This window comes from Phascolarctos cinereus, unplaced genomic scaffold (genome assembly GCF_003287225.1).
Source record: "Phascolarctos cinereus isolate Bilbo 61053 unplaced genomic scaffold, phaCin_HiC Scaffold_5;HRSCAF=322, whole genome shotgun sequence".
Lineage (NCBI taxonomy): Eukaryota > Metazoa > Chordata > Mammalia > Diprotodontia > Phascolarctidae > Phascolarctos > Phascolarctos cinereus.
The window spans coordinates 286,532,209-286,558,825 of record NW_027555958.1 but is presented as its reverse complement, the minus strand read 5'-3'; the positions used below and the strand labels follow the sequence as shown (position 1 = coordinate 286,558,825).

The 26,617-nt window shown below is 44.1% G+C and overlaps 1 protein-coding gene across 1 annotated transcript in view; it reads left to right on the top strand.

Annotated features, from left to right (window-relative positions):
• The window catches only part of HID1 (HID1 domain containing), a 28,435-nt gene extending 3,849 nt beyond the window's left edge, over positions 1–24,586 (top strand). Inside the window, 20 exon segments of the mRNA XM_078155902.1 lie at positions 2,993–3,142; positions 4,715–4,885; positions 7,100–7,210; positions 7,904–8,010; positions 9,269–9,385; positions 14,594–14,816; positions 15,271–15,327; positions 16,205–16,345; positions 16,827–16,917; positions 17,110–17,252; positions 17,314–17,322; positions 17,466–17,544; positions 18,231–18,395; positions 18,868–19,095; positions 20,189–20,251; positions 20,254–20,321; positions 21,021–21,101; positions 22,058–22,149; positions 22,564–22,722; positions 23,376–24,586. Of these exon segments, the coding sequence (XP_078012028.1) occupies positions 2,993–3,142; positions 4,715–4,885; positions 7,100–7,210; positions 7,904–8,010; positions 9,269–9,385; positions 14,594–14,816; positions 15,271–15,327; positions 16,205–16,345; positions 16,827–16,917; positions 17,110–17,252; positions 17,314–17,322; positions 17,466–17,544; positions 18,231–18,395; positions 18,868–19,095; positions 20,189–20,251; positions 20,254–20,321; positions 21,021–21,101; positions 22,058–22,149; positions 22,564–22,722; positions 23,376–23,439 (2,319 nt within the window). The 3' untranslated portion in view covers positions 23,440–24,586.
• Positions 24,587–26,617: the final 2,031 nt, after the last annotated feature.

The following is a 26,617-nucleotide window of genomic DNA, read 5'->3' as shown; positions in this document are numbered from 1 at the left end:
CTAGAAAGAAATATTATTTTACATCAGTATAAAAGCTGCAGAGTAGCCTTGCATAGTAGATAGGGAGCTGACCTCAAAGACAGTAAAACCTGAGTCCTGCTCACATACTGTCATTGTGACTTTGGGCAAGTCACTTAATCTCTCACTGCTCTAGGCAACTCTTAAAAATGCTGCAGAAAATGTACAGACCTGCATGGAAGAGGGAGTTTTCTTACCTGGAGTTCCCTATTGACTGGCGGGGGAGGAGAGGGGGCACAAAATGAAATTGAGAAAAGCTGTTAAAAGGCAACTAGGTAGTGCAATGGGTGGAATTCTGGACTGGAAGGAAGGAAACAAACATTTATTAAGCATCTACCATGTGCCAGGCACTGTGCTAGGAAAGCCTGAGTTCAAATCTTGCTAAAGATATTTACTAGCTGTGTGACTGAGCAAGTCACTTAACTTTGGGGCAAGTCTGCCTTAGTTTCCTCATCTGCAAATGATGATAAGAGCACCTATCTCCCAAAGTTGTTGTGAGGATAAAATGAATTAATATCTGTAAAGCACTTTGCAAATCTTAAAGTGCTATGTAAATGCCAAAATGGTGGTCATTTTAGTAATCTAGTAGGCAAGTAATGAGGTCTGTCCTAGGGTGATGGCAATCTAGGACTGGGAAAGAAAGGATGGCTGTAACAAATATGAAAGAAGAATAACAAGACTTAATTGTTGATTGAATATGATTGGTGAAGGGGAGAAGAGAGTCAAAGCTATACCAAGATTGTGAACATGGGAGAGTGGAGAGACAGCACAAACATTTAAGGAGAAGCAAGGTTTAGAAGGAAAAATTACAAAGTTTGGCTTTGGACATGTTGAGTTTGAGGTTTCAATGGACTATCATTGTAGAGATGTCCTGTAGGCATTTGAGTCTGGAACTCAGAAGACAAGTTAGGCCCTGGAGATAGAAATTTGTGAGTCATCTGAGAGAAGGAATGAAGGAGCTAGATTCCTAAAACATGGGAATGAATGAGTGAAGGAGAATAGATGTTTCAGAAATACCCTTGTAATGGGATGGGGAAGAGGATGAGAAAGTAGAGGATGGTGAGAGAAGTAAGATAACCAGAAGAGGATGGTGCTAATGAAGGCAAAGACGGTGAGGGTACCCTGTAGCAGTATCAGGAAGCTATAGAAAAGTGTGGGGACACAAAGAGGACTGCTGGACTTGATAATGAGGAGGTCACTATTGACCTTTGGGACAACAGTTTCAGTGGAATGGCGGGGGCAGAAATTTGGCTGCAAAGAGCCGAGGAGAGTGAAGTTAGTGAGGTGGCATGGAGAAGGCTGATTTTTTTCCAATAAGTTTAGCAGTAAAAGAGAAGAGAGAGATGGGATGACAACTAGCTGGGGTAGAATTCAATTCAACAAACATTTTTAAGTGTAAAAGGCACTACTTAGAAAGATTAAGAAAATGCTATTTTTAAAGCTTTGGGGAGGCTTGAACATATTCATTGATAGAGAGGAAGGATCCAATAGGGAGGAAAAGTTTGTAAATATATGAAAGGGGCAGCTAGGTAGTGCAATGGATAGAGCACCAGCCCTGGAGTCAGGAGGACCTGAGTTCAAATCTGACCTCACACTCTTGACATTTATTAGCTGTGTGATCCTAGGCAAGTCACTTAACCCTGATTGCCTTGCCAAAAGGGAAAAAAAAAGGAAAAAGAAAGTAATTGAAGGAGAAAAGATGATTAATAGAGTTAATAAGTCAATCAACAGGGTTTTTTTAATTAAGCACCTACTGTGTGCTAGATACTGTCCGAGGTGCTGGGGTTACAAAAACTTAAGTGAAATAATCTCTGCCTTCAAGGTGCTTGCATTCTATTTATCTATATTTGTATCTATATCTGTTTATTAAGCACTTACTATGTGCCAGGCAGAGTTCTAAGCACTGGAGATTCAAAACACAATGAAACAAAGTGGTCCCTGCTCTGAAAGAGAGAAATATGTGCAATTCTAAGTAGATACAACATTTTGGGAGAGGAGGTACTAGCAATTCTCTGTGGGGGTGGGGGTGGGGGGAGTTCAGGAAAGGCCTCACGTAGGAGTGATTATTTGAGCTAAACTTTGAAGGGTAGAGATTCTAGTCAAGAAGGAAGGAAAAAAAAGGGAAGAAACAAGCATTTATTAAGCACCTACTATGTGCTAGGAAGACCTGAGTTCATATCCTGCCATGAAAGTGAGGAGGGAGTGAATTCCAGGCATGGAAGCCAGCCTGTGCAATACCACAGAGATGGAATGTTGTGTATGAGGAACAGCAAGATGGCCAGTTTGGCTGGGCTATAGAATATTTGAAGGGAAGAAATGTTTAAGAATTTAGGTAGGCTGGAGCCAGATTGTGAAGGGCTTAAAATACCAGTGAAGTTTATATTTGGAAGGTCCTGGAAGAAGTAGGGGGTATAAGTAAAAGGACTGGCTTTCGTGAAGAGGGATACTATTTCTGTGAACAGAGGGAAGAAAGTAGCAGTGGCCTGAGATCTCAGACACTGCCAGAACTTTTTAATGGCAGTCACCTTGCCCTGACTGGAGCTCGGAAAGAGATGTCTAGGGTCACACAGTTATGCTATGGTGTAGCTCAGAATAAAATGTCATCATTTTGACTCTCCTCTGACCACAGTGCCCAGTCCTCCTTTATGGGCTCTCTGATGTATTGGCTAGACTCCATTCCCCATTGGGCTCCTTTGCTTACTGCCTACACAGTTACCAGGTCCCTTGTTGAAGGCTCTACTGCCTCCCAGTAGGGGGCTCAGAGGTGGGATTCTCCCCAAGATCCGTTTGATCCTGGGGTTTATCTGGGACCATTAAGGGAACCACTGACATTCCCTTTCTTTGTCCTCTGAGATCTCCTTTTGCCAAGGGGCAAAGGTGGGTGAGCCCCATGTTTCCTGCTTAATCCTCAGGATTGAGGGAGGGAAGGCAGGTGGTTGTCATGACATTTCTGGATGCTCTATCTCTCTTCCAGCCTGTGGAAGCCACAGATGATGCTTTCTGGGACCAGTTCTGGGCAGACTCAGCCACCTCAGTACAGGATGTCTTTGCACTGGTTCCAGCAGCGGAGATCAGGGCTGTGCGGGAGGAGTCACCGTCCAACCTGGCCACCTTGTGCTATAAGGTGAGGGTCTGCCCTGGAGGGCTGGTTTTCTTTCTATCCCACAGACCTTGGGGAGGGGTGTGTTTCTTTGCAAAGATACTGGAGTGATTTGCCATTTCCTTTTCCAGCTCATTTTACAGATGAGGAAATTGAAGCAAACAGGGTTAAAATGACTTGGTCAGGGTCACAAAGATTTCAGCTCAGTAAGATGAGTCATTTTGATTCCAAATTCATTGCTGTATCCACTGCACCACCTAGCTGCCAGGTGGGATAGCTGGGACTGCAGTCAGGAAGACTCATCTTTATGAGTTCAAATACAGCCTCAAACACTTACTAGCTGTGTGACCCTGGGCAAGTCACTTTAATTCTCTTTGCTTTAGTTTCCTCATCTATACAATGAGCTGGAGAAAGAAATGTCAAACCCTCCAGTATCTTTGCCAAGAAAACCCCAAATGGAGTCAGGAAGAGTCAGATATGACTAAACAGCATTCGTGACTGTACCTTCTCCCTATATACCCCTGATTTTGCCTCTTCCACCCACCCATTTGGCTTCAGAGTTCCAGACTGGGCAAATAATGAGTTTGGGTTTTTCTTCCAAAGCTGGTCTCTGGAGTGGGGAGCTTAGGTCTTGCTCTGTTTTTTTTTTTTTCATGTGCCTCCTACCATTTAGCTCTGCCTGAGTTCTTATTTCCTGCTGGCTGGGGTATCTATCCCCTCCTCATTTTCCCAGTACTGTCAAGGGAGAGGAGCATTTCTTCTGGAATTAGCTTAGAGTCCTTTTTATAGCTTAGAACTGTCAACCGGAACAAACTGGCATCTAACCTGTGAATGGCTGGAGCCCAACAGAGAAAGGCTAGAGACAAGAGAGTCGGGAATCAACAAAAGTTTAATTTCAAAGTGAGGGAAATGGCTTGCAAGCAAGGAGGGGATTTAGACACATACACTGGAGCCTCACCCCTGGTGTGGGGACCTAAAGGAGTATGGGGAGATCTCAGTACTCATACCAAAGGTTGCACGGTGAGCTGTAACTCTAACAATGAGGGGTGACAGCGACAATGTGACAAGTTTGATTCATCGCAGGGCTTCGTGACCAGAACTTGTCGGAGCTCAGAGAACCCCTGGTGCTGGTCAAAGAAATACAATAATTATGTGATTTTTGCCAGAGGGTGAGATCATCCATAGGGTAAGCGCAAAGGATTGTTGTTATGCCAAGCTCAGGGCACCGCCCACTTGCTGGACCTTAGCTCTGGAAAACAGGATGTCTCCTAATATTGTGACAGAACTGTGGGATGAATAGTGTGATAAGATTATAATCTATCCCTTGGCCCAGAGCTGTTAGGGCCTCTCTTCCTTTCAGGCTGGCGCCAGACTGGCACAGACCCTCTGTTTTCTCTGAGAATCATCATCACTATTTATTAAGCCTTTACTGTGCTGGATGCTGGGAATACAAATACAGACGTGAGACTGACCCTGCCCTCAAGGAGCTTACATTCTAAATGGTTCTTTCCAACCTTTAATTAGAAATGATGTGGTCCCAGTGAACCTGATTTAAGGTGAGCCCCTTGTCTCCCCATTTTCTTTCCCTAATGACAGGCAGTAGAGAAGCTGGTGCAGGGATCGGAGAGTGGCTGCCACTCAGAAAAAGAGAAGCAGATTGTCCTCAACTGTTGCCGGCTCCTCACACGTGTGCTGCCCTACATCTTTGAGGATCCTGATTGGAGGGGCTTCTTTTGGTCCACAGTGCCTGGAGCTGGCCAAGAAGGGGTGTGTGTATGTGTATCTGTGTATGAGAGAGGAGGGGCCGGGACATGTCTATGTGCCAGGAAGGGGGGGAGGGGGAAGAGCAAGGGTTTGTATGTCTGGGGAAAGAGGAGGGATTTGTAGGACCAGGGCAGTCTGCTTGGTGGCATATTGAGTCCTAGCTCAGGCACTAGTTATATGTGACCCTGGGCAAATCACTTCCTTTCTCTGATCCTCATCTGTTTCCTCATCTGTAAAACAGGGTAAAACACTTATTTCACAGGTTTGTTAATAAGAATCAAGTGAGTTAACATGTGTAAGGTGCTTTGCAAACCTTTTATTGTTGTTTATTTGTTTCAGTTATGTGTGACTCTTCATGATCCAATTTTGGGGTTTTCTTGGCAAAGACACTGAAGTGATTTGCCGTTTCCTTCTCCAGCTTATTTTATAGATGAGGAAACTGAGGCAAATAAGGTTAAATGACTTGCTCAGGATCACACAGCTAGTAAGTGTTTGAGGCAGGATTTGAACTCAGATCTTCCTGACTCCAGGCCTAGTACCACCTAGCTGTCCCTTTTGCAAACCTTAAAGTGCTATATAATTGCTAACTATTGTTTTTACCCATCATTTTTATTATTCATATTAATTATATTAAGTATCATTTATTTTAAAATAAAGATGTAATTTAATTTCATGGATCTCCTGAAATAAAAGGGTCTGTAGATCTCCAGTTAGGAGCTCCTGGTCTAGTCCAATTCTTTCATTTTACAGATGAAGAAAATGAAGCCCAGAGGGAAGATGTGATTTTCCTAAGCTCATATAGCTTGTTAGTGGCAGAAGGGACTAGAGTTTAGATCTCCTATACTAAAGAGATAACTCTCTTTCATTATACCCTGATATCGTTTCCTAGATCCCTGCCTGGGATGTGGCAGGGAATGAGTGAGAATTTGGGCTGATGGGTAGAAAACAGGATGAAAGACTCCTGGTCTTTCCTTTGCTTGGTGGACCTTTCTGCTTGCTGTCCCCCTTCCCCCAGGCCTCCATTTCCCCCATCTCTACCCTTTTGGGTCCTTATCTTCTCCCACAAGGGTCTTAGGTCTCCTTGGGGCTAGGACAAAGGTGATGGCAGAGTCATCTGAAAAAGATTGGGCAGAAGAGGGGAGAAAAGGACAGTGCCCGGGGGTAGGATTGTGGAAAACACCAGGGATATGCCTTGGATGCCAGGCATCCCAAAGCCTGGATGCTTTCCACTTCAAAGGAACTTTTGGGCAATGTGTCACTTAAGCCTAGGACAGGGGTGGGTAACCTGTGGCCTGGAGGCCACATGTGGCCTCCAGGCCACAGGTTGTCCAGCTCCGGCCTAGGATGCCCTCCGTTTCCCTCAACTTCTTGAGTCAGATGCCAGGCAACTGGCCTGAGGGGAGGAGGAAGAGACTGGGAAAGTGGGAGCGAGATGGTCACTGGGTTATTTCCCTAGCTAGCTGAGGAGTTTGGAGAGAGGACACATATGAGGACCTTTATTTCTCTCTGAATGACCCTTGTCTCTAGCTCCTTTCTTGGTAATCATCATCATCATCATCAATAATTAGCATTTAAATAGCACTTTAAGATATTCAAAGCATATTACATATATTATCTCCTTTGATCCTCACAAAGACTCTGTGAGGTAGGTGCTATCATTATCCCCATTTTACAGATGAGGGAACAGGCTGTTGGCCAGTCACACAGCTAGTAAGTTGTCTAAGACAAGACTCAAGTTCAGAATTCTACCCATTATGCCACCTGGCTTTCCTGGTTAGCCAAAATTGAGCCCCTGTCCAATGGTTCCTGACACTTATTGCCCTCCAAAGCAGATGTCCCTATATTGAGATATTCCCTTTCTGCCTTTCAATTCAAGAATTATTTATTAAGCACCTACCATGTGTTAGGCACTGTGCTAAGCACTGGGAATGCAAAAAGAAGCAGAAGACAGTTCTTGCCCTCAAGGAGTTTACAATCTAATGGGTGAGACATCATGCAGACAAATATATACAAAGCAAGCTTTTTACGGTAAGAAATCATTAAAAGCGAATCATACAGGGATGTGGGGACTCCCTCCAAAGCCTGGTGGTTTCTTTCCTTCGTCTTGTGTCTGTGTGTACCTGCTTGGGTGCATAGCCCTAGTAGTATGACTCTTGAGTCTTAGAAGTTGTTGGGGTCTGCGGTCAGCCAGCCCATGAACATTCCTATGATTGGCAGGGTGAGGAGGATGAGAATGCCCGGCCCCTGGCAGAGTCCCTGCTCTTGGCCATTGCTGACCTGCTCTTCTGCCCAGACTTTACTGTCCAGAGTCACCGAAAGAGTGCTGCGGTGAGTTGGGGTTTGTGGTGTATGTGTATGGGGGAGTGGAGATGTGAGCCTGGGCTATCTTCTTCTTGTGGACAGCAAAAAATGCTATTCCTATGGAATTGAGATGGAAACAGTCTTGGGGATGAAGGCAGGTTGTGGATAATGGCTCGTCAAGTGTAGCCTCTGTTGGCCACAGCTGTGATACTTGGTGCTGCCCTGGGGTGGGGCTACTAGAGAAACTAGAAAGATGCTCATTGTCTTCTACTGAGTTGGCTGTTAGCGAGGGTAGGGTTGGTCCCATGTAGTGGGCAGTGCTTCCCTCCTGCCCCTCAGATCATAAAGGTATTCTCTGACTCACTCCTTTCCTCTCCACCCTAGTCAGGACTGGCGCCCTTGCTCCCTTCCCCCCATAGCTCCAGCTTTCCATCCTTTGCACATGGAATGGACATTAGAGTGGAAGGGAAAAAATAGCTTCCTATAGGTTTTATACACAAATGTCTCTCCACTTATATGGCAAGAAGCTTGGGGGCCAGAGTATGTGTGTGTGGGGGGAAGGGAGTTCAGGGCTGCTGATGGGAATGGCTAGAGTTTTGGAGGAAGTGGGAAATGGGGTATCAACCATCTAATGCTACTGTTAAGGGGGGCGGGGCACAAGATTCTTCCCCCAGCCTCATCCCTCCTTCCTGCCCACCTTCCCCAAACCCTTTCCCCCAGGACTCAGCAGAAGATATTCACTCCCTGGACAGCTGTGAGTACATCTGGGAAGCTGGTGTGGGCTTTGCCCATTCTCCACAGCCCAACTATACCCATGACCTGAACCGGTGAGCCCAGCAGGAGCCCTGACCCTAGAGGGTATACATGGTTGTGCATGCATGTTCTTGCTGCATGTCTGGTATGATGAATTTCTTCCCACTCTCCTCCCCTCCCAGCTAGTCTGTCAGTGATTGTAAATCCTTGCAGGATTCTGTCTGTCCTTATTCAGTGCCTGGAGAAAAATATAGCGGATGCTAAAACAGAGTGGTTCTGGGAGAGTCACAAAGCTGGGAGAGAGGTATAGCATGTCAGATGACAGGATCCAAAAGAATTTAGACACATTAGAATGATGAACTGAATTTGTGGGTGAAATTTAATAGATATGACTATACAGTATGCTTATTGCAACATAAATAGAATGCCCTACACTTGGATAAAAACAAAATAAACTTCTCAAGCCTGAGATGAGGGAGACAGTTTGTGTGAAAAAGATCTGGGGGTTTTAGTGGATCCCTAGCTCAATACAAATCAACAGTGTAATGTGACAACCAGAAGAGCTAATTCAATCTGAAGCTGCATTCAGATAGTCATAATGTCCAAACTGAAAGAGGCGGTTGTCCCAGCTATACTTTGTCTTGGTCAGACTGAGAATGTTGTTTTCAGTATAGAATGTTCCACTGTCTGAAGGATGATGAGTATGGCAAAAGGTCTTGAGATCATGGCAGTCAGTTGGTTTATTAAGCTCCTGTTATGTGCCAGGCCCTGTGCTAAGGATACGAAGAAAGGCAAAAGACATTGTCTTCTACTGAGTTGGCTGTTGGTGAGGGGAGGGTTGGCCCATGCCCGTGCCCCAATCCTCCTTAGCCTTGAGGAGCTTACAGTCTAATGATATAGGAGGATTTGAAGAAATTCCACCACCCCCCGTTTTTTAAGCTTAGAAAAGAAGATATTTGGTGGGGAGAAAAAGGGGAGTTCCTTTTTTAAGTATTTGGAAACTATCATATTGAAAAAGGATTAGACTTGTTCTTTCTCTGGTTCCAAGGACAGAACTAGCCAGAAGTGATGGGTAGAATCCAGAGGGAGGCAGATTTCAGTGGGAGAAAAACTTCTTAACAGTTGAAGTGGTCCAAAAGTGGAATGGGCTGCCTCAGAAGTAATGGGTTTCCCCATCAGTTGAAAGTTTGATATAGGGATTCTTAATCAGATACATGTTGGCCTTTGAAAGCCTTTCCAACTCAGTGATTCTGTGCTGCTCAGTCTTTGAAGTGGAAGTCTGTGCCAGGCAGGAAGCTCTCTGTGTCCTGACTGTCCCCTCTACTCTCTTAGGACCGAGCTGCTGAAGTTGCTGCTGACTTGTTTCTCTGAGGCCATGTACCTGCCCCCAGCCCCTGACAGCAACAGTGCCAATCCCTGGGTGCAATTCTTCTGCTCTACAGAGAACAGGTGAGTCTTGACCCTGGGAGGTTGGACGCTTGCTGGTGCAATGCTCTCCTCTCTTCTATTTTGTGCCTACTTCTATGGCCACCAGATGTTTTGAGGATTTGCTTTCTGTGGTGAGTAGAGTCTTTCCATTAGCTGATTCTAGGCACCTGCGGTAATGAATTGCAATTCTTCATCGTCCAAAGACTTCTTTTATTACATTTATCTCCACACTTTTTGATCATGCATCACATCAGTGAAAAAAATGTTGAGCATGCACCCCAACATATGTATATTTATTGAGGGATAAATTACATACATGTACTACTGGGCTGACGTTATGTACTTATACAAAAATTTCAAAGATTGAGATAAATATGAAATAATTTTAAAAATAATTTAAAATTATTCCTATATGGTCATTAATAAACATATAAATACAATGTCCTATAAAGTATTATTAATAATTTCTGTAGTCAGCACAATGTGATTGAATATACTTTATTATTTTTTTTAAATCTTGGTTTAACATTGTATTATGGAGTGATTAGAAGATCAGGTTCTAAATGTGGTCTGTTTCAACACTTGGTTTTATGGATGTTGTAGTTGAAAGATACAGATACATAGATCCAAATGTAATAAATACACAATTGGCTATGCTCACTAAATCCAGATGATCGTTTTTGGGTGCAATCCACTAATTATGAAAAGGTTATTGTTGAAATTTAGCTTTCTGATGTTGGTCAGTTCTTGCAAATTAAAAAGACGTTGCATTCTTATATTTTAACAAGTTAAAAACCCATCAAATCTCTTAGTTTGGAAGATTTTGAAATAAGTTAGAAAATTTTCTGTCCAAGTTTATAAAGTGTGCAGATGAGAATTTTTATAGGTGATGCATTTTCAGCAACACAAGCTTATTTTTAAATATCTTGCTTTCCCCCGTGTCTTCATGCTCTTATTAGTAAGTGTTGATCAAGTGCCTACTACGTACCAGGTACTGTGTTAAATTTTGGAAACACAAAGAAAAGCAAAAAGAGTCCATGCCTTCATGAACTTCATAATCTAACAGAGGAGACAATATGAGAACAACTATATACAAACATAGGCGGCAAAATGGTGCAGTGGATAGAGTGTCTATCTTGGAGTCAGAAAGACTCATCTTCATGAATTCAAATCAGATACTAGCTGTGTGACCTTGGGCAAGTCACTTAACCCCGTTTGCCTCAGTTTCCTCATCTGTAAAATGAGCTAGAGAAGAAAATGGCCAACCACTCCAGTATCTTTGCCAAGAAAACCCCAAAGAGGGTCTGGAAGAATTGACACAAAAAGTAACAAACAGCAAAAGAATAAATAAAGGCACTAAAATTAAGAGGGATTAAAGACTTCCTGAAAAGGGAAGGCACTAAAATTAAGAGGGATTTGGAAAGACTTCCTGCAGAAGTTGGGATTTTAGCTGGAAGATATTATTAGCTAATGTTTCAAGGCACAGTATACATTTAAGGCAAAGTTAATCATTAATGATAGTGGATATAAATCCGTATTTCAAATAATTTTATTTCAAAAAAATTAACTTAGTTTTTATGAGCAAAAACTTATTTCTCCCCTTTGTACTCCCACTGAAATTGAAAAAGAAAAATGGAACTTGCGATAAATATGTGTATTCAAGCAGAACAAATTCTTGTATTTTCCAAATATATCCAAATTTATACAAGTAGCATGTTTCATTGTTAGTCTTCTGGAGTCATGGCTGGTCATTATGTTGATAAGAATTCTTAATCTTTTAAAATTTTTACAGTACTGATATAATTGTATAAGTTTTTCTCTTGGTTCTGCTCGCTTCACATATCAGTTCATATAATTCTTCCCTTGATTCTCTGAAACTGACCCCTTCATCATTTCTTATATCAAATAATTTTCTTAATAATTTCTATTGGGGGGGAGGTGACTTCTTGTCAATCCTGATTAAATCATCTTTGTTTTTATTTTGTAATGTAACAGGCAAAGAGCTCATAGTAGGATTATGAAAAGTGTTAGCTATGCCATTTTCTTGTTGTTTACCTGTGCTCACATTATTAATGTTATTTTCAATCTGTGGTTTCTTTGCAGGAATCTTTTTAGATACCTGTCCATTTTGTGAGGGCTAGTTGAGTTCAAACTAAGTAACAGAATAATTACATGCACATAAGCTGCAATACATCATAGTTCAGAGTAAGGTACCATCATCCACCTTGTTATTGTAGATCTTGTATTTCCCTCAGGACACCTTCCTAGGTGATGCATGACTTGATGTACAGACTGTATGAGTGAGGATACCAGTTTCAATCAGTATATTAAATATTACTAAAAATTAATTATTTTTAAGATTAAAAAATAAATCTAAAATGAAGGTCTAATATTTTCTTTACACATCCCCTGAGGGTACACACAACCCCCTTTAGGTACCACTACCTTATAGTATAGAACAGAACCATCTATGTATATTGTCTGTTCTGAGACCTGTGGGGTTATAAAAAGGAAGAAGGAAATGAGATATTCTGTCCCAGTCTAGTGAGGCAGATACCAAATATACATGTGTCTAATATGATGAATTTATTTGAATGGACATCTTTCATATAACATGTCTAAAAGTTGTACTGTAGTGTAGTAATGAGATGCCCTGTATAATGTTGTTGTTCAGTTGTTTCAGTTATGTCTGAGTCTTCATGAACCCATTTGGGGTTTTCTTGGCAAAATTACTGGAGTAGTTTGCCATTTCCTTCTTTAACTCATTTTACTGATGAGGAAACTGAGGCAAACGGGGTTAAGTGACCTGCCCAGTATCACACAATTTGTTAAGTGTCTGAGGCCAGATTTGAACTCTGGAAAATGATTCTTCCTGACTCTAGGCCTGGCACTCTATCCACTGCACCACCTAGCTGCCCACCCTGTATAATACTTTGGAGTTTTCAAAGAATTTTTACTTCCATTATTTAATTTGTAGTTATCTATTTTATCCCCAGAGTCCCTCTCATGGGACGAGAGGGCCAGCGTATAACTCTCTTAGGGAATTGCCTGGCACACGTTGACCTCCACTCTCACTTACCCCTCCATGAAGCAGATAAAGAACCTGACATGCCCTTTAGAAAGGAAAGGAACTAGGACTTCTGTCTCTCCTTGCTGAACCCAGGAGCCATACATGGCTCTATTTGCTGCCCTGTTCACTTGCTATCATCCTAAAACGACATATACATTCAATAGCATGGATAATGGACTTCTCCCAAATAACCCCTCTCCTATACCTCTTCACCTCTGAGAGGCGATGTGATATGGAAGACTGAGAATCAGAGTATGTATGTTACAATTCTGGTTTTTCTATTTATTATCTGTTTGACCTAGAGTAAGTCAACTAGCATCGCTACACTTCAATTTCTTAATATCTAAACTGAATTACTGCCTACCTACCTCATGGGATTGTTGTGAAGATCAACTGTGATAATATATAATATATTTACAAATTCATAATACAAATACATGTATATATTTATCACATATAAATATATGTTAATATGTATTCACACACATGTATTTACTATTTCCAAAACACCAAAGCAGTGGTACTTTGGAAATTGTAAAAAGTGCTATATGGTGATAGTAACAATAATAATTACAGTGCCTGACACATTAAGAAATATTTTATTTAATAGCAATAATGACTAGCACTATGGGCAGCTAGGTGGTGCAGTAGATAGTTATATACGTACACTATATATAGATAGATATACCATAGATAGATAGATATATTATGTAGATATAGTATATCTATAGTATATAAATGATATAGTATATCTATATATCAATATTGATATCAGTATACTATATAGATAGATATACTATATTTAGATAGATAGATATATTGGGCCTAGAGTCAGGAAGACCTGAATTCAAATGCAGCCTCAGACACTGCTAACACTATGGACAGCTAGGTAGTGCAGTGGATAGATATATAAGTATACTATAGAGAGATAGATATACTATAGATAGATAGATATACTATGTAGATAGATATAGTGTATCTATAGTATATCTATTTAGTATATCTATCTTTATAGCTTATCTATATATCGATATTGACATAGATATACTATATAGATAGATATACTATGTTTAGATAGATAGATAGATAGATAGATAGATAGATAGATAGATAGATAGATATATTGGGCCTGGAGTCAGGAATTCAAATCCAGCCTCAGACACTGCTAACACTATGGGCAGCTAGGTGGATATAGATATATGTAGATATATGTAGTATGTATATAGTATATCTATCTGTCTATATAGCATATCTATATATGTAGTATATATGTAGTATATATAGTATAGATATACTATATAGACAGATATTATATATATATATATATATATATAGACATAGATATATTGATATAGATATAGATATATACTAGATGGCTAGATAGATAGATATACTGGGCCTGGAGTCAGGAAGACCTGAATTCAAATCCAGCTTTGGATACTTGCTAGCTGTATAACCCTGGGCAAAGCACTTAACGCTGTTTGCCTCAGTTTCTTTATCTATCAAATGAGCTGGAGAAGAAAATGGCAAACCACTCCAGTATCTTTTCCAGGAAAACCCCAGATGGGGTCACAAAGAGTTGGACATAACTGAAATGACTGAACAATAACAGTTTTCCCTCTCCTCACACCTGACCCCAGCCTAATCTCAGTTCGCCTGATGTTAAATGTTGCCTTTAACTAGCCAGTAGCATACAGTTACAAGATTGTGAGGACCTAGGGCCGAATCCTGGCTCTGTCACTTATTGTCTGTGTGATATCAAGCAAATTATCTAAGTTCTGCAGGTCTTGGTTCCTCCGTCTAAGAGATGAGGAGGTGGGATGAGATGAGCTCTAAGAGGCTCTGTCTCCCATGGCATGGATGTGTGAGTGCCCCAGAGGGACCCTATGGTAAGGAAAGCAAGCCTTCCTTAGTTATGACTTGTCATTTTTTTATTATTATCTACCCCAGCTTTTGATGGAGAACCCTTCTTCCCCAAACCTGCTCAATTCTAAGCTTGAGTCCAAAGAGGAAGGGCCCTCTTAGCTCCTGGAGAGGGACAGGGTGACTGTGCTGCCTCAGCCTTGGGCGGGTAGATGCAAGGCCTCTTTAGCCCCTCTCCCTGATCCTTCGAGGATCCCTTGGGGCATCCCCTCCACCTTTGCCTTACTCCTGTACAGACACGCCCTGCCGCTCTTCACCTCCCTTCTCAACATCGTCTGTGCCTATGACCCGGTGGGCTATGGGATTCCTTACAACCACCTGCTGTTCTCGGACTATCGAGAACCGCTAGTGGAGGAGGCAGCCCAGGTGCTTATTGTGACCTTGGACTATGACAGTGCCACCAGCACCAGCCCCACCTTAGATGGAACTACCACGGGCACTGCAATGGATGACGCGGACGTAAGGGCCCAGCATCCCCTCCTGCCATCCTGGGTGGGTGGGGCGGGGGCGTCCCCACATTGGTCTGTCTGCTACTTCCCACTGCGAATTTGACCACCTACCGGGGGATTTCTCTCCAGGCTCAGGGGCATGGGTGGCATGTGTGGCATGTGACTTTCCCTGTATCAGAAGCCCTGGACAACATATACTAGTTGGGCACTTGATCTTGGTGCCAGAGTGCAAGTTGCCTGGTTTGCCTGAGATTGGCAGGTGGGCATTGCTACTGTTGCTGTGGGCTCTAGATACCTGAAAATGTTTTAAGATGTAGTTACTTAACAGGTCCTGCCGACTAGCCTTCTAGGCTTATTGGAGAGGTTCCTGGGGTAGGTGAGGGCATTGAGAGAGGCTCAATGGGTAGGGGTGGGGTCCAAACGTTATTAGCTGTTGCTAATAGAGTGCCTGTCCCTCCCCACAGCCACCAGGCCCTGAGAATCTATTTGTGAACTACCTGTCCCGAATTCACCGTGAGGAGGTGAGACCATTGGTGACCCCATTCAAAGGGGAAGGGGCTGAGCTTTTTCCCCGTGCAGAGCCCCTGAAGGAGATGCAGAAAAAAGAGGAGTCATAGTCCCTGCTCTCAGAGACCCCAGAGCCTAGTAGAGAAGCCAGAATGGAAGTGGGCATGGACACACACAAATATTCGCATATATGCACATGCATGCATACATACACATGCACACATTTCAAAATATGTATAATATTATTAATGAGTGATACAGATTATTCCATGCAGAGAGAGAGCACGGGAGTCCATGCTTTGGAGGGTTCGGGGTGGAAAATAGTGAAAAGCTTGCATTGACCTAAACTAGGGAGGAATCAATTTGGAAAGATTTCTCTGGAAGAGAAAAAAACTTGAGTGAAACTTTAAAGGGAGAAGGATGTGCTTTGATGGAGGAGAGGGGATTTCATATCAGGAGAAGGAGGCAGGAGAGGCTTAGTCCTTGGTGGGGACAGTAAACAGGGTGGCATGCTTAGAAAAGAGTTCAGGGAGTGAAGGTCAGTTCTCTTCAAAGGTAGAGCATTGTGGGACAACCTGTATTTTGTGGGGAGGGAGATGGAACATCAGTGACTTGAGCCCTTGGATATTGACCAGTGGTCTGGCTTCCTGGAAATGTGCCTGGCTTCCTGAGGGGAGGGGGTCTTGCTCTCAAAGAGTCAGTGGAGAGAGGCAAGAGATGATGGTAATGAGGTTAAAAGGGTTATGATAGTCAGCTGTGGGAAAAACCTAAGCTTCAAAATTGAGGCTGAATTTAGACTTGATGCCAGAGGTAATGATATGTGAGGGGGGATGGTGTGGATCACCATGGTTCTCTAGCCCTAGGCTGGCTCCCAACCCTGTGTCACTACAGGACTTCCAGTTCATCCTTAAGGGTGTGGCCCGATTGCTCTCCAACCCTCTGGTTCAGACATACCTGCCTAACTCAGCCAAGAAAATCCAGTTCCATCAGGAATTACTAGTTCTGTTTTGGAAGCTCTGTGACTTCAACAAGGTGGGCAGCCTTAACTGGACCCTCTGGGAAGGAGCTGAGATGCCCCAAGAGGAGATAACTCAGAAATGGTGTAGGAGATCTTCTGGGCCCACTTGAAGATGGGGGTTGATGGTTGTGAGGAGTCTTGAGTTAGCTCAGAAATAGGGGATGGTCAAGGACTTCTGAGTCTGCTCAGAGATGGGAGAGAGGCAAAGATTCCTAGATCTGCTTAGAGATGGTGGAGTATGGTCTTCTAAATCATCTCAGAGATGGAAGTGGTGAGGTCTTCCAAGCCCAATGTGAGAGAGTGAGGTCTCCTGGGCCCACTTAGTGATGGAGGTTGAGGTCTCACTCATAGGTATGGGGGGTTGAGGTCTCCTGGGACCTCTCAAAAATGTGGGGTGACATCCCCTGGGGAGGCTCAGGTTTGGGGCACCGGACCTCCTCCCCATTCTGATCCAGGCCTGTCTTCCTCTGCTCTCATCTGCCTCCCCACTTCAAGAAATTCCTCTTCTTCGTGTTGAAGAGCAGTGATGTGTTGGATATCCTCGTCCCCATCCTCTTCTTCCTCAATGATGCTAGAGCTGATCAGTGTGAGTTCGTGGGGGAGTGGGCCTATTCCATTCTCTGTCCTTGGGAAGCAGGGAATTCAGCCTCTTTTCCTCCCCAAATGATCCACCTATCTTTATCCTTCCTGTCCCTGAACCTTTCCCCATTGCTCTTTCTGACCTTTTCCCTTATCCATCCCTCGTGGCCAACATGGTTCCTCCAACCATGTGCCACAGCTCGAGTGGGCCTGATGCATATCGGAGTTTTCATATTGCTGCTCCTGAGTGGAGAACGCAACTTTGGGGTCCGGTTGAACAAGCCCTATTCTGTTCGAGTCCCCATGGACATCCCTGTTTTCACTGGCACCCATGCTGACCTTGCTCATTGTGGTGAGGATGGTTGCTTCCCCTTACCCATCAGGCAGTACTCTTCTGCCCCAGTCCTTAGTGGTAATGACACCCAATGGAAGAGTGGGGAAGTCGGGAGGGGAGGGAGCAGTGGGACTGTACTATTTCTGGTCTATGGGCTGGCCAATGGTCTAGGCTGGTGCTGACTTCCCTCTCTGTCTACTGTTATTGATTCTGCGCTCTAGGTGTTCCACAAGATCATCACCAGTGGCCATCAACGCCTACAGCCCCTCTTTGATTGCTTGCTCACCATCATAGTGAATGGTAAAGGTGGCGGAAGGACCAGTTACTCCAACTTTCACCACCAGGGGGCAGCAGGTCATCAGGCCTAGAAGCAGCCAGGGTGGCTTCCAATCTTCCTGGCTCATTAGGCTGATAAGGCACCTTAAGGACCAAGTTTGTGCTGACGTGGTGTCTGAGCAACTGGATTACCCTTTCTCTGCATCCTGTCCCTAGGGCCCCTGTGGGAGGGGCTAAGGATTCTGAAGTAGAGCCCAATTACCCTGGTGATTTGGGGGAGGTGGGAGGGTGGGCAGGAAGACCTGAGTTCAGCTTCAAACACTAGCTATGTGACCCTGGGCAAGTCCCTTAACCCTGTTTGCCTCAGTTCCTCATCTGTAAAATGAGCTGGAGAAGGAAATGGCAGACTGTTTCAGTATCTCTGCCAAGAGAACCCTAAAATGTGGTCACAAAGACTGAACAACACATTTTTATTATTATAAACCCAACCTTGGACAGGGTAGGGCTAGGGGCAGTCAAGACAGGCACTTGCTTAGAGTTTCACATACGGAAGGTTATGTTTCATAAATTTTTTATGTGCTAGAAAATCCCTGCGCTCTAGGTAAGAAAGGGGAGCTTAGTGTGGATGGTGATTTCGAAACCTGGCCTAGCGTGGGTGATTTGGGGACTTTGGGAGTCGCCCAGAGTGATTGACCCTTTTCCCCTCCCAGTGTCTCCATATCTCAAGAGCCTGTCCATGGTTGCAGCCAATAAGCTACTCCACCTTCTGGAGGCTTTCTCTACCACCTGGTTCCTGTTTTCTGCCGTCCAGAACCATCACCTGGTCTTCTTTCTCCTCGAAGTCTTTAACAACATCATTCAGTACCAGTTTGATGGTGAGAACTCTCCTTCCCTGGCGCCCCCACCCTGGTCCCATCTCCATTGCTAAGGCTTCTTAGATCCCTGGGGTCACCCTTGTGACCCAGTTGGGGGAGGGGGCTATTTATACTCTTCCCCCATATGAGGGCATAAATGTGATCAGAGCCCTTTTGAAGATGGAGCCTGGGCTCCAGGCTTCTAAGTTTATGGCTGGTTCATAGGGTGGAAGCCTCTGATCTCTTGGGTGTGGCCAGCCAGCTTGATGTCTTAGTGTCAGCTTTTCTTGGTGGTTTTCCATCTTTTTACCCCTCCCATGGGTTCCTCCTGCTGTCTCTTATACCTGGGATTATGTTCCCAGTCGTTCAAATTCACCAAGTCTAGCAAATCCATGTGGATTGAGTGGAAGTGTATTTTCTCTTCCCAATAACAGCCTTTTTGAGTCTAGGAGTAACTACTGCCTTGACCTGATTCTCTCATTATTTCTCTTAGGCAACTCAAACCTCGTCTATGCCATCATTCGAAAGCGAAGTGTCTTCCACCAGTTGGCCAACCTGCCCACAGATGTGCCCTCCATCCACAAAGCCCTGCAGCGTCGAAGGCGGACTCCTGACACCCTATCTCGGACCAACTCTCAGGAGGGTGTTTCCATGGAGGGCTCCTGCCCTGCTGCCCCTGCTGAGCCGGGTACCCTCAAGACCAGCCTAGTGGCTACACCAGGTCTGGCACTGGCACAGAGATGGCAGGAATAGGTTCTTTCTAGCTTTGGAGAGCCAAAGTGGTGACATCACCTGAGCAGTTGTTCCTTCTCAATTTATGTCAAGGAAATGGGCACCAGGGAGGGGTCATGATAGGATTATAGATTGCTAAAGCTGTAAGGAAACTGGGAGGTTATGTAGTCTGGCTAGTGATCCGGAGTGGTTAAGGGACTTTGTCTAAGGTCAAACAGCTAGCATAGCAGTTCTGAAGGTGGAATCCAAATGAATAGCGATCTCCTGTGGCAGCCCCTGCCATGTCAAATAGATTGACCCAAACTCTAGAACAGGGTTTTTTAACCTGGGGTCTATGGAAAAAGTCCATGGATAGGTTTTAGAGGGTCCATGAACTTGGATGAGGAAAAAACTTACATCTTTATTTTCACTAGCCTGTAACAATTCCTTTAATCATGAATTTCTTTTAAAAATTATTAAATAATATTTTTAAAAATTATTAAATAATAATAAGGTTTTATTAGATTGTCAAAGGGGTCCATGATACAACAAGGTTAAGAACTCCTGAGCCAGCTAGTAATAGAAGTAGAGTTAAGATTGGAATTCCAATATTGTGAACCTCCCACCCTGTTCAATACACACCCCTGTTGGTCTTTCATATTTGCACATTTCCCTTGGCTTCTGGATTTGTTTGTTTTTTGTAATCTTTGTGTCTATTCTACTGCCCCTCTATATCCATAATTACTTATTTTGATGTTTTTTTATGATTATTTTTGATGATAAGGCTGGAGAGAAGTGGGTTCTGTAGAGTCCTGCTAAAGTCATATGTGACATGTGTAGATATTTCCACAGACTAGGTCTTTCCAATGCTGTGTTCTTTCTATTACATTAGTTCATTGGTAAAATTACTTAATCATTAATATAATATTAATGGTAGAGTAGAGGAGTAACTTTGTGATAGGCTAAATACAGGATAAAGAAGCTTTGGATCTGGGGTGTTCACAGTGAGAGTGGGAGTGGGGATGGGAGAAACATGAAATTCGCACCTGTTGCCCCAACCTAGCTATCTTCATTCACCAACATCACTCCGTTTCACCCCCAAGGCATTGACAAGCTGACCGAGAAGTCGCAGGTGTCTGAGGATGGAACAATGAAATCTTTGGAGCCGAGTCTAGTCGGAGCTTGGTTGAGAACAGCTCCCCAGCCAGGAAGAGCAAGGAAGAGCCATGGAATGGGGTGAGGCCCCAGCATTAGAGAGCCAGGGTCCAAGAGCCAGGGGGAAGGGAGAAGTCGGTGATGCCCTCCCTGGGGGTATGCAGAGCCTTGGCTAGAGGGGACTCTTGACATCCCCTTCTGTGTGTGTGTGTGTGTGTGTAAGTAAGTATACCACCTAGCATCTTAGAGTCAAGTTTGGAGTTCCTCCCTTGGTGGGGCTCTCACAATTATCTAACTGACCTCTGACCACCTGACCCCAGAGCCAATAGGTGGTGGAATTTGCTCTATGGTTTCTTCCCCCTGAGGTGTGGTTGGAGAAGCAGATTTTGTTCCCACAGAGTCTGAGAAGGTTCTCCACCCCTGGCCAAACTTTTCTCTTCCTTTCAGGGTAATGGGTTCACACCCTTGGCCTTCACTCATCCATCTTCTTTATCAGCAGTTGGCCTTTACCCTGACTTGTCATTCTGTTCAGTCCTTCCCCCACCCCAACCCTAAACCTGTCACAGGGACTAGGCTGGGCCCAGGCTGGAGGGGGGTGGGGCCCGGAGGTGCCTGTGGCATGAACCCTTGGGGCAAAGGGTGCTAGGCTAGAATTCCTCCCCGTGGTTATCCCCATTGCCCTAAATAGGCAGATCGAATAAGTGTGACTGGGGAAGCAGTTCCCTTCATTTCCCCTTCACCCCTCACATCTCTATCCCATTCCTCTTTCCTGTGCTCCAGGAGTCGGGTCAAGCATGCACAGAACAGCAACAATCACCCACCGCTTCAGCTGGCGGGCAGTGGAACCCAACTCCAGACTGGGTGAGGGAATGAGTGCCCTGGAGCCTTGGAGGGTGGGGAGGAGCCCAATGTCCTTAGTCTGAGTGGACCCTGTTTTGTAGGGGATCCATATCCAGGAGACATCGGTCTCAAATGTCCCTTGCATCTTTCTTCGCATAAGCATGCATATGAAAACTGTATATATATATATATATATATATATATATATATATATATATATATGGAATAGAAATATGTACATATATACACATACATATGCATACACATGTGTATATATACATATATACACCTGTATATATATATGGAAGCCAGATGGTTTAGTGGATAGAATGCTAAGCCTGAGTAATCCAGCTTCAGGCACTTACTAGCTGTGTGACCCTGGGCAAGTCACCTAATCTCTGTTTGCCTTAATCCACTGGAGAAGGAGATGGCAAACCACTCCAGTATCTTTGCCAAGAAAACCCCATGGATGCTATTGATGTGCTGTGGTCCACAGAGTCAGGAAGAGTTGGACACAACTGAATGACTCAACAAAGACAACAACAAATATATATATATATATATATATACACACACACACACACGAATAAAATGTATGTATGTATACATGTATACATATATACATATATAGCATTTAAAATATATATTATATGTAATAATATATATAGCACTTTGAAAACCTTAAAGTGCTATAAAAATGCATTCTGGTTGTGACTCTGATGACGTTGATATTCCTTGGTCCTCCAGTGTTTTGCAATGAATAGTCAACAAATAGACATCCGTGCGTCTGATTTCAGTCAGTTTTCTCCAGATCTGATTCCATGCATACCTAGGGGTTGATTTCCCTGTCTTTGGACTAGGTACCAGAATGGACAGCTGTGCCTGGAGATGGGGGCTTGAGCATAGTACCATTGATTTCCCAGCTAGGCTCTGATCTCCTCTCCCTTCCCTCCGGCTGGGCTCTGTCCAACTTGTAGGTCCTCTCCTGGAAGTCCAAGCTACCGCTGCAGACCATCATGAGGCTGCTGCAGGTGCTGGTGCCTCAGGTGGAGAAGATCTGCATCGATAAGTGAGTCTGAGTGGGAGGGCTGGGATCTGGGAGGGACATGGAGAGGCAGTTGAATTTTGAAGATGGCATCCCTTATTACCTTTCACGAGAATAATAATAGCTCATATTTCCATGGTTCTTTAAGTTTTCAAAGATGCTCTTTTCACAACAGGTCTGTGAAGTTGATATAGCAAGTTATTATTCCCATATGACATATAAGGAAATTGAGGCTGAAACCAGCTTAAGTGAGATTAGGGTCACACGGCTAAAATAAAGCTAGAATTTAAATACAAGTCTCTACTAATTCCAAGTCTAGTATCTTTCTGCCAACCCCTACTCCCTCTGTAACTCTTTGCCTAGGGTGCCCCGACCTTTCCATAAAAGACAGGCCTAGAGCATCTTCTGAGCCTTGCACTCTTTTCCTTTCCTCTGCAGGGGGCTGACAGATGAATCAGAAATCCTCAAGTTTCTTCAGCATGGCACACTGGTAGGGCTGCTACCTGTGCCTCATCCCATCCTTATCCGCAAATACCAGGCCAACTCAGGCACTGCCATGTGGTTCCGTACCTACATGTGGGGTGTCATCTATCTAAGGTAAAGAGGCATGATGAGGACTGGGGACAGAGAGTCTTTAGCCACTACCCCCATAGTAATAGGTGAAGGTCCCTGGCATGCTATGTAGTCTCCAAAGGAACAGGGATCCCCTCAGCTATAGCCACCACTGTCAGATGGGATTGGCTCAGGCTTTAGGGATGCTTAACCTGGGGTCCCTCTAACCAAGTAAACAGATTTCAAGGAGCTGGTGAAATTAAATGGGAAAAAAAATTACGTCTTTATTTTCATTAACCTATAATTGAAATCGAGCATTTCCTTCAATTATGTTTTTTTTAAAACATGTTATTTGGAGAAGGGGTCCATAGATTTCACTGGACTGACAAAGGGGTCCAGGACACCACAAAGATTAAGAACTTCTGCTCCAGAATGACTAACAGGGCATTTGCCTTTGTGGGCTCAGATTTCAGTAACCAGGACTTCTCTGACCCTGAGTCCCATCGTCCCTAGTGGAAGATGGATTTGTTAAAAGGGTTCTTAGTGTAGGAACCCAGTTGGATGTGGGCCCTTTGCTCAGAGGAGAAAGTGAGGATGGAGAGGGTTTGGGTATCAGCATTCCCCAATTCTTCCCTTACCCCTCACTTCAATTCACCTAGCATCCTTGGGGTCCTGGCCCCCATCCCTCCTCCTCATAGGAATGTGGACCCACCAGTCTGGTATGACACCGACGTGAAGCTGTTTGAGATCCAGCGGGTGTGAGCAGAGGAGAGTGAAGGAGAGGAGAAGACGGAAGGGATTTGAGTGGTTGGGTGCCTAGGTGATCCCCGGACCCCTCACAGCTGCCTGCCTCTGATTCTTCTTCCTTCTGACTGGCATTTCAAGCTTTATTATCATTTTGACCTGAGGAAGGGGGTAGGGAGGCAGTAACTTCCCCAAGAGCTCAGGGATTAGGGGAAATGTGGGGAGCTAGCTGTGCCTTTTCCCCATCCCTGGCTTATGAAGTCCTCCTGGTTCTGGTGGTGGTTATAGAAAACAACAAAGATTGGAAGGTAGAGCCAAGGAAGAGGAAGCTTCCTCTTAGTAGATACCTCTTGGTGTCCCAGGGTCAAATTTCCACCTAATCAATTACTCCCCTTCCATTTCATGTCTGTATTGTAGCCCTGGTTCCCCTGAAGACTTGTTTCTATACCATGCTTTATATGTTCACCTTTTTTCTTTGACCATGCCTTCCAGGTCCTCCCTGCAAGTGGCCCAGAAGAAGGTCTTGGGCCCCTCAGAGAAGTAACTTTAGTCTGGGATCCCCACTATCTGGGTAGTAGGGGGGAAGCTGAGGTGTGAATGCTGGGATGCTCTTTACCTTCCACTACAAAACATTACTCGTTCCATACCCAACATGCCATGGAAGCTGAGCAGCTCATAGGAAGAATTGGGCCAAGGGAGGTTTTTAGGGGTTTTTTTTTTTGAGGGAAGAAGAGGATAACAGTTCCAACCCAGAGTTCAATCCAGTGGACATGGCCTAGGTGACTACCTAATTCCCCATGCCCACATTTTCATATTTGTACAAAGCCCTCTCCCACGGGAATCTTTTTCACAGACCATTCCCCAAAAAGGAATATGACAGGGGAGGAGCAACCCTCCATCCCCATTTTAATTACAGTTTTATGTCAAAGGGTAGAGGAAGACAGTCCAAGATATCCTCCCCCTGCTTCCCCATAGATATCCCAGCTGGCACCCCTGAAACCCTCAGTCCTCAGCTCTGTCCTCCAAAGTTGTTCTTGCAGGTCTTCTCCATCTGTGGCTAACCCCCACTCTCTGCCTGTGTCAGTACAATCTTAACTTTCAAGCACTAGAGATGCACTGTACAATCTGCTACTTTACACAAAATTAAAATCTCCGTTTTCCTGGCTGTGTATGTGTCTGGGGTGAGGGTGGAGGGAGCCTTCTTGGGGGAAGGGAGGCAGTGTCTCCCTTAAATAAGGGCTTGGTTCCACGTTTAAAAGTTCAAGACATTGTCAAGAGGTTTGTATTTGTATGTGTCTAGGGCTGGGGCAGGCTGGTGGTAAAAGCTTCCCTGTTTCTAGCAGTTCCCTGAGACCTTGGACCCTCTGCTAAGTGGCCTGCCCTTCAGGGCCCATGTATGTGAAGGTGAAGCTGGTGTATATACGGTAGTAGAGGAACTAGGTTCTAATCCCAGGTCAGCTACTTATTATCTGTGTGAACTTAGTCAAGTATCTTAAATTATTTGGGCTAGGTTTTTGTTTTTTAATCCTTAAAATGAATGTTATTATGCCAAATCACCTCTCAGATCCCTTTTGTTTCTAAATGCTGTCACCTCACTTAAGTAGGATATGCTTACCTGGCTCTGGTCAGCCAGTTCACTGATGCAACTGAGATACCAGGGAAAATTCTTCCAGTTCTTTTGAGGATCAAATAAGATAGTATATATAAAGCGTTTTGTAGACCCTTAAATTGTGCTGAAGTACAAGTTATCATGCTTAGTGTCTTGCCCAGGGATTCTTACCTTGGAAGACAAACTCTTTTTGTTTTGTTTTATTTTTGTAGGTATTTTGATAACTATTTCCATAGAATTGGTTTTCTTGTAATCTTATGTATTTATTTTATTCATTTAAAGAAATTATTACAAGAAAAGGCAGTGAGGTGGCTCAATGGATAGAGTGTCAGGCCTGTAATCAGGAAGATTCATCTTCCTGAGTTCAAATCTGGCCTCGGACACTTACTAGTTCTGTGACCCTGGGCAAGTCACTTAACCCTGTTTGCTCCAGTTTCTTCATCTGTAAAATGAGCTGGAGAGTGAAATGGTAAACCATTCCTGTATCTTTGCCAAGAAAACCCTAAGTGGGGTAACAAACAGTTGGATGTGACTGAAAAATGACTGAACAACAACACTGCCACCATTCTGAGAAAGGATCTGTAGGCTTCACCAGGCTGCCAGGTCCATGGACACAAATGAGGTTAAGAACCCTTGTCTCAGTTCTGCTCTCTGGGCTACTTCTGGACCCTAATCTCTAAGTTGCAGAGGGTAGCTTAACTGGGTCTCCAGGTGTCTGGTAATCTATCCATAGGCTATGTGGGCAAAAAGAGAGGATGAAATCTTTGAGTATAACCATGTCTGCCCAAAGTCTGAATTCTCCCTTTCGAGGGCAACATAGAAACAGTCCTGTCCTTCTGTTACCCCTGGTCAATTCCAGTGTCAGTCAGACAATAAGCATTTATTAAGCACCCACTATGTGCTAGGCATCATGCTAAATGTATAGAGATGATGAATCCAGATGATGAATCCAATGATCTAGCCAAAGTTACACACACACACACACAGCTGGTAAGTGGCAGAACTGGGATTTGAACCTAAGTCCTTTGGATTCAGCTAGGTGGCGAAGTGAATAGAGTGCTGAGGATGAAGTCAGGAAGATTCATCTTCTTGATTTCAAATCTGGCCTCACTGTTCCTAGTTATGTGACCCTGGGCAGGGCGCTTAACCCTGTTTGCCTCAGTTTCCTCATCTGTAAAATGAGCTGGAGAAGGAAATGGCAAACCACTCCAGTATCCTGGCCAAGAAAACCCCAAATGGGGTCATGAAGAGTCAAACACAACCATAAAATGACTGAACAATGACAACAGATTCTTAACTGACAATGACTCTTTGATTCCGGAGCGGTGTACTTTTCCTTGTTCCAAAGAAAAAGCTATGGCTCCCAGGATTCCAGGTCAACGCCCCAATATCCCACTGCCTCTGCATAGACTCATAGAATGTTAGAGCTTCAGCGAATCTCAGAGCACATAAGATCTAGAACTGGAAAGGACTTCAGAAGCCATTTGTCCAAGGCCTTCATTTTACCAATGAGGAAACCAAAGTCCAGGAAGGTTATGACTTGCCCAAGATCATACAAGCAGTAAGAGAAGGCAGGATTTGAATCCA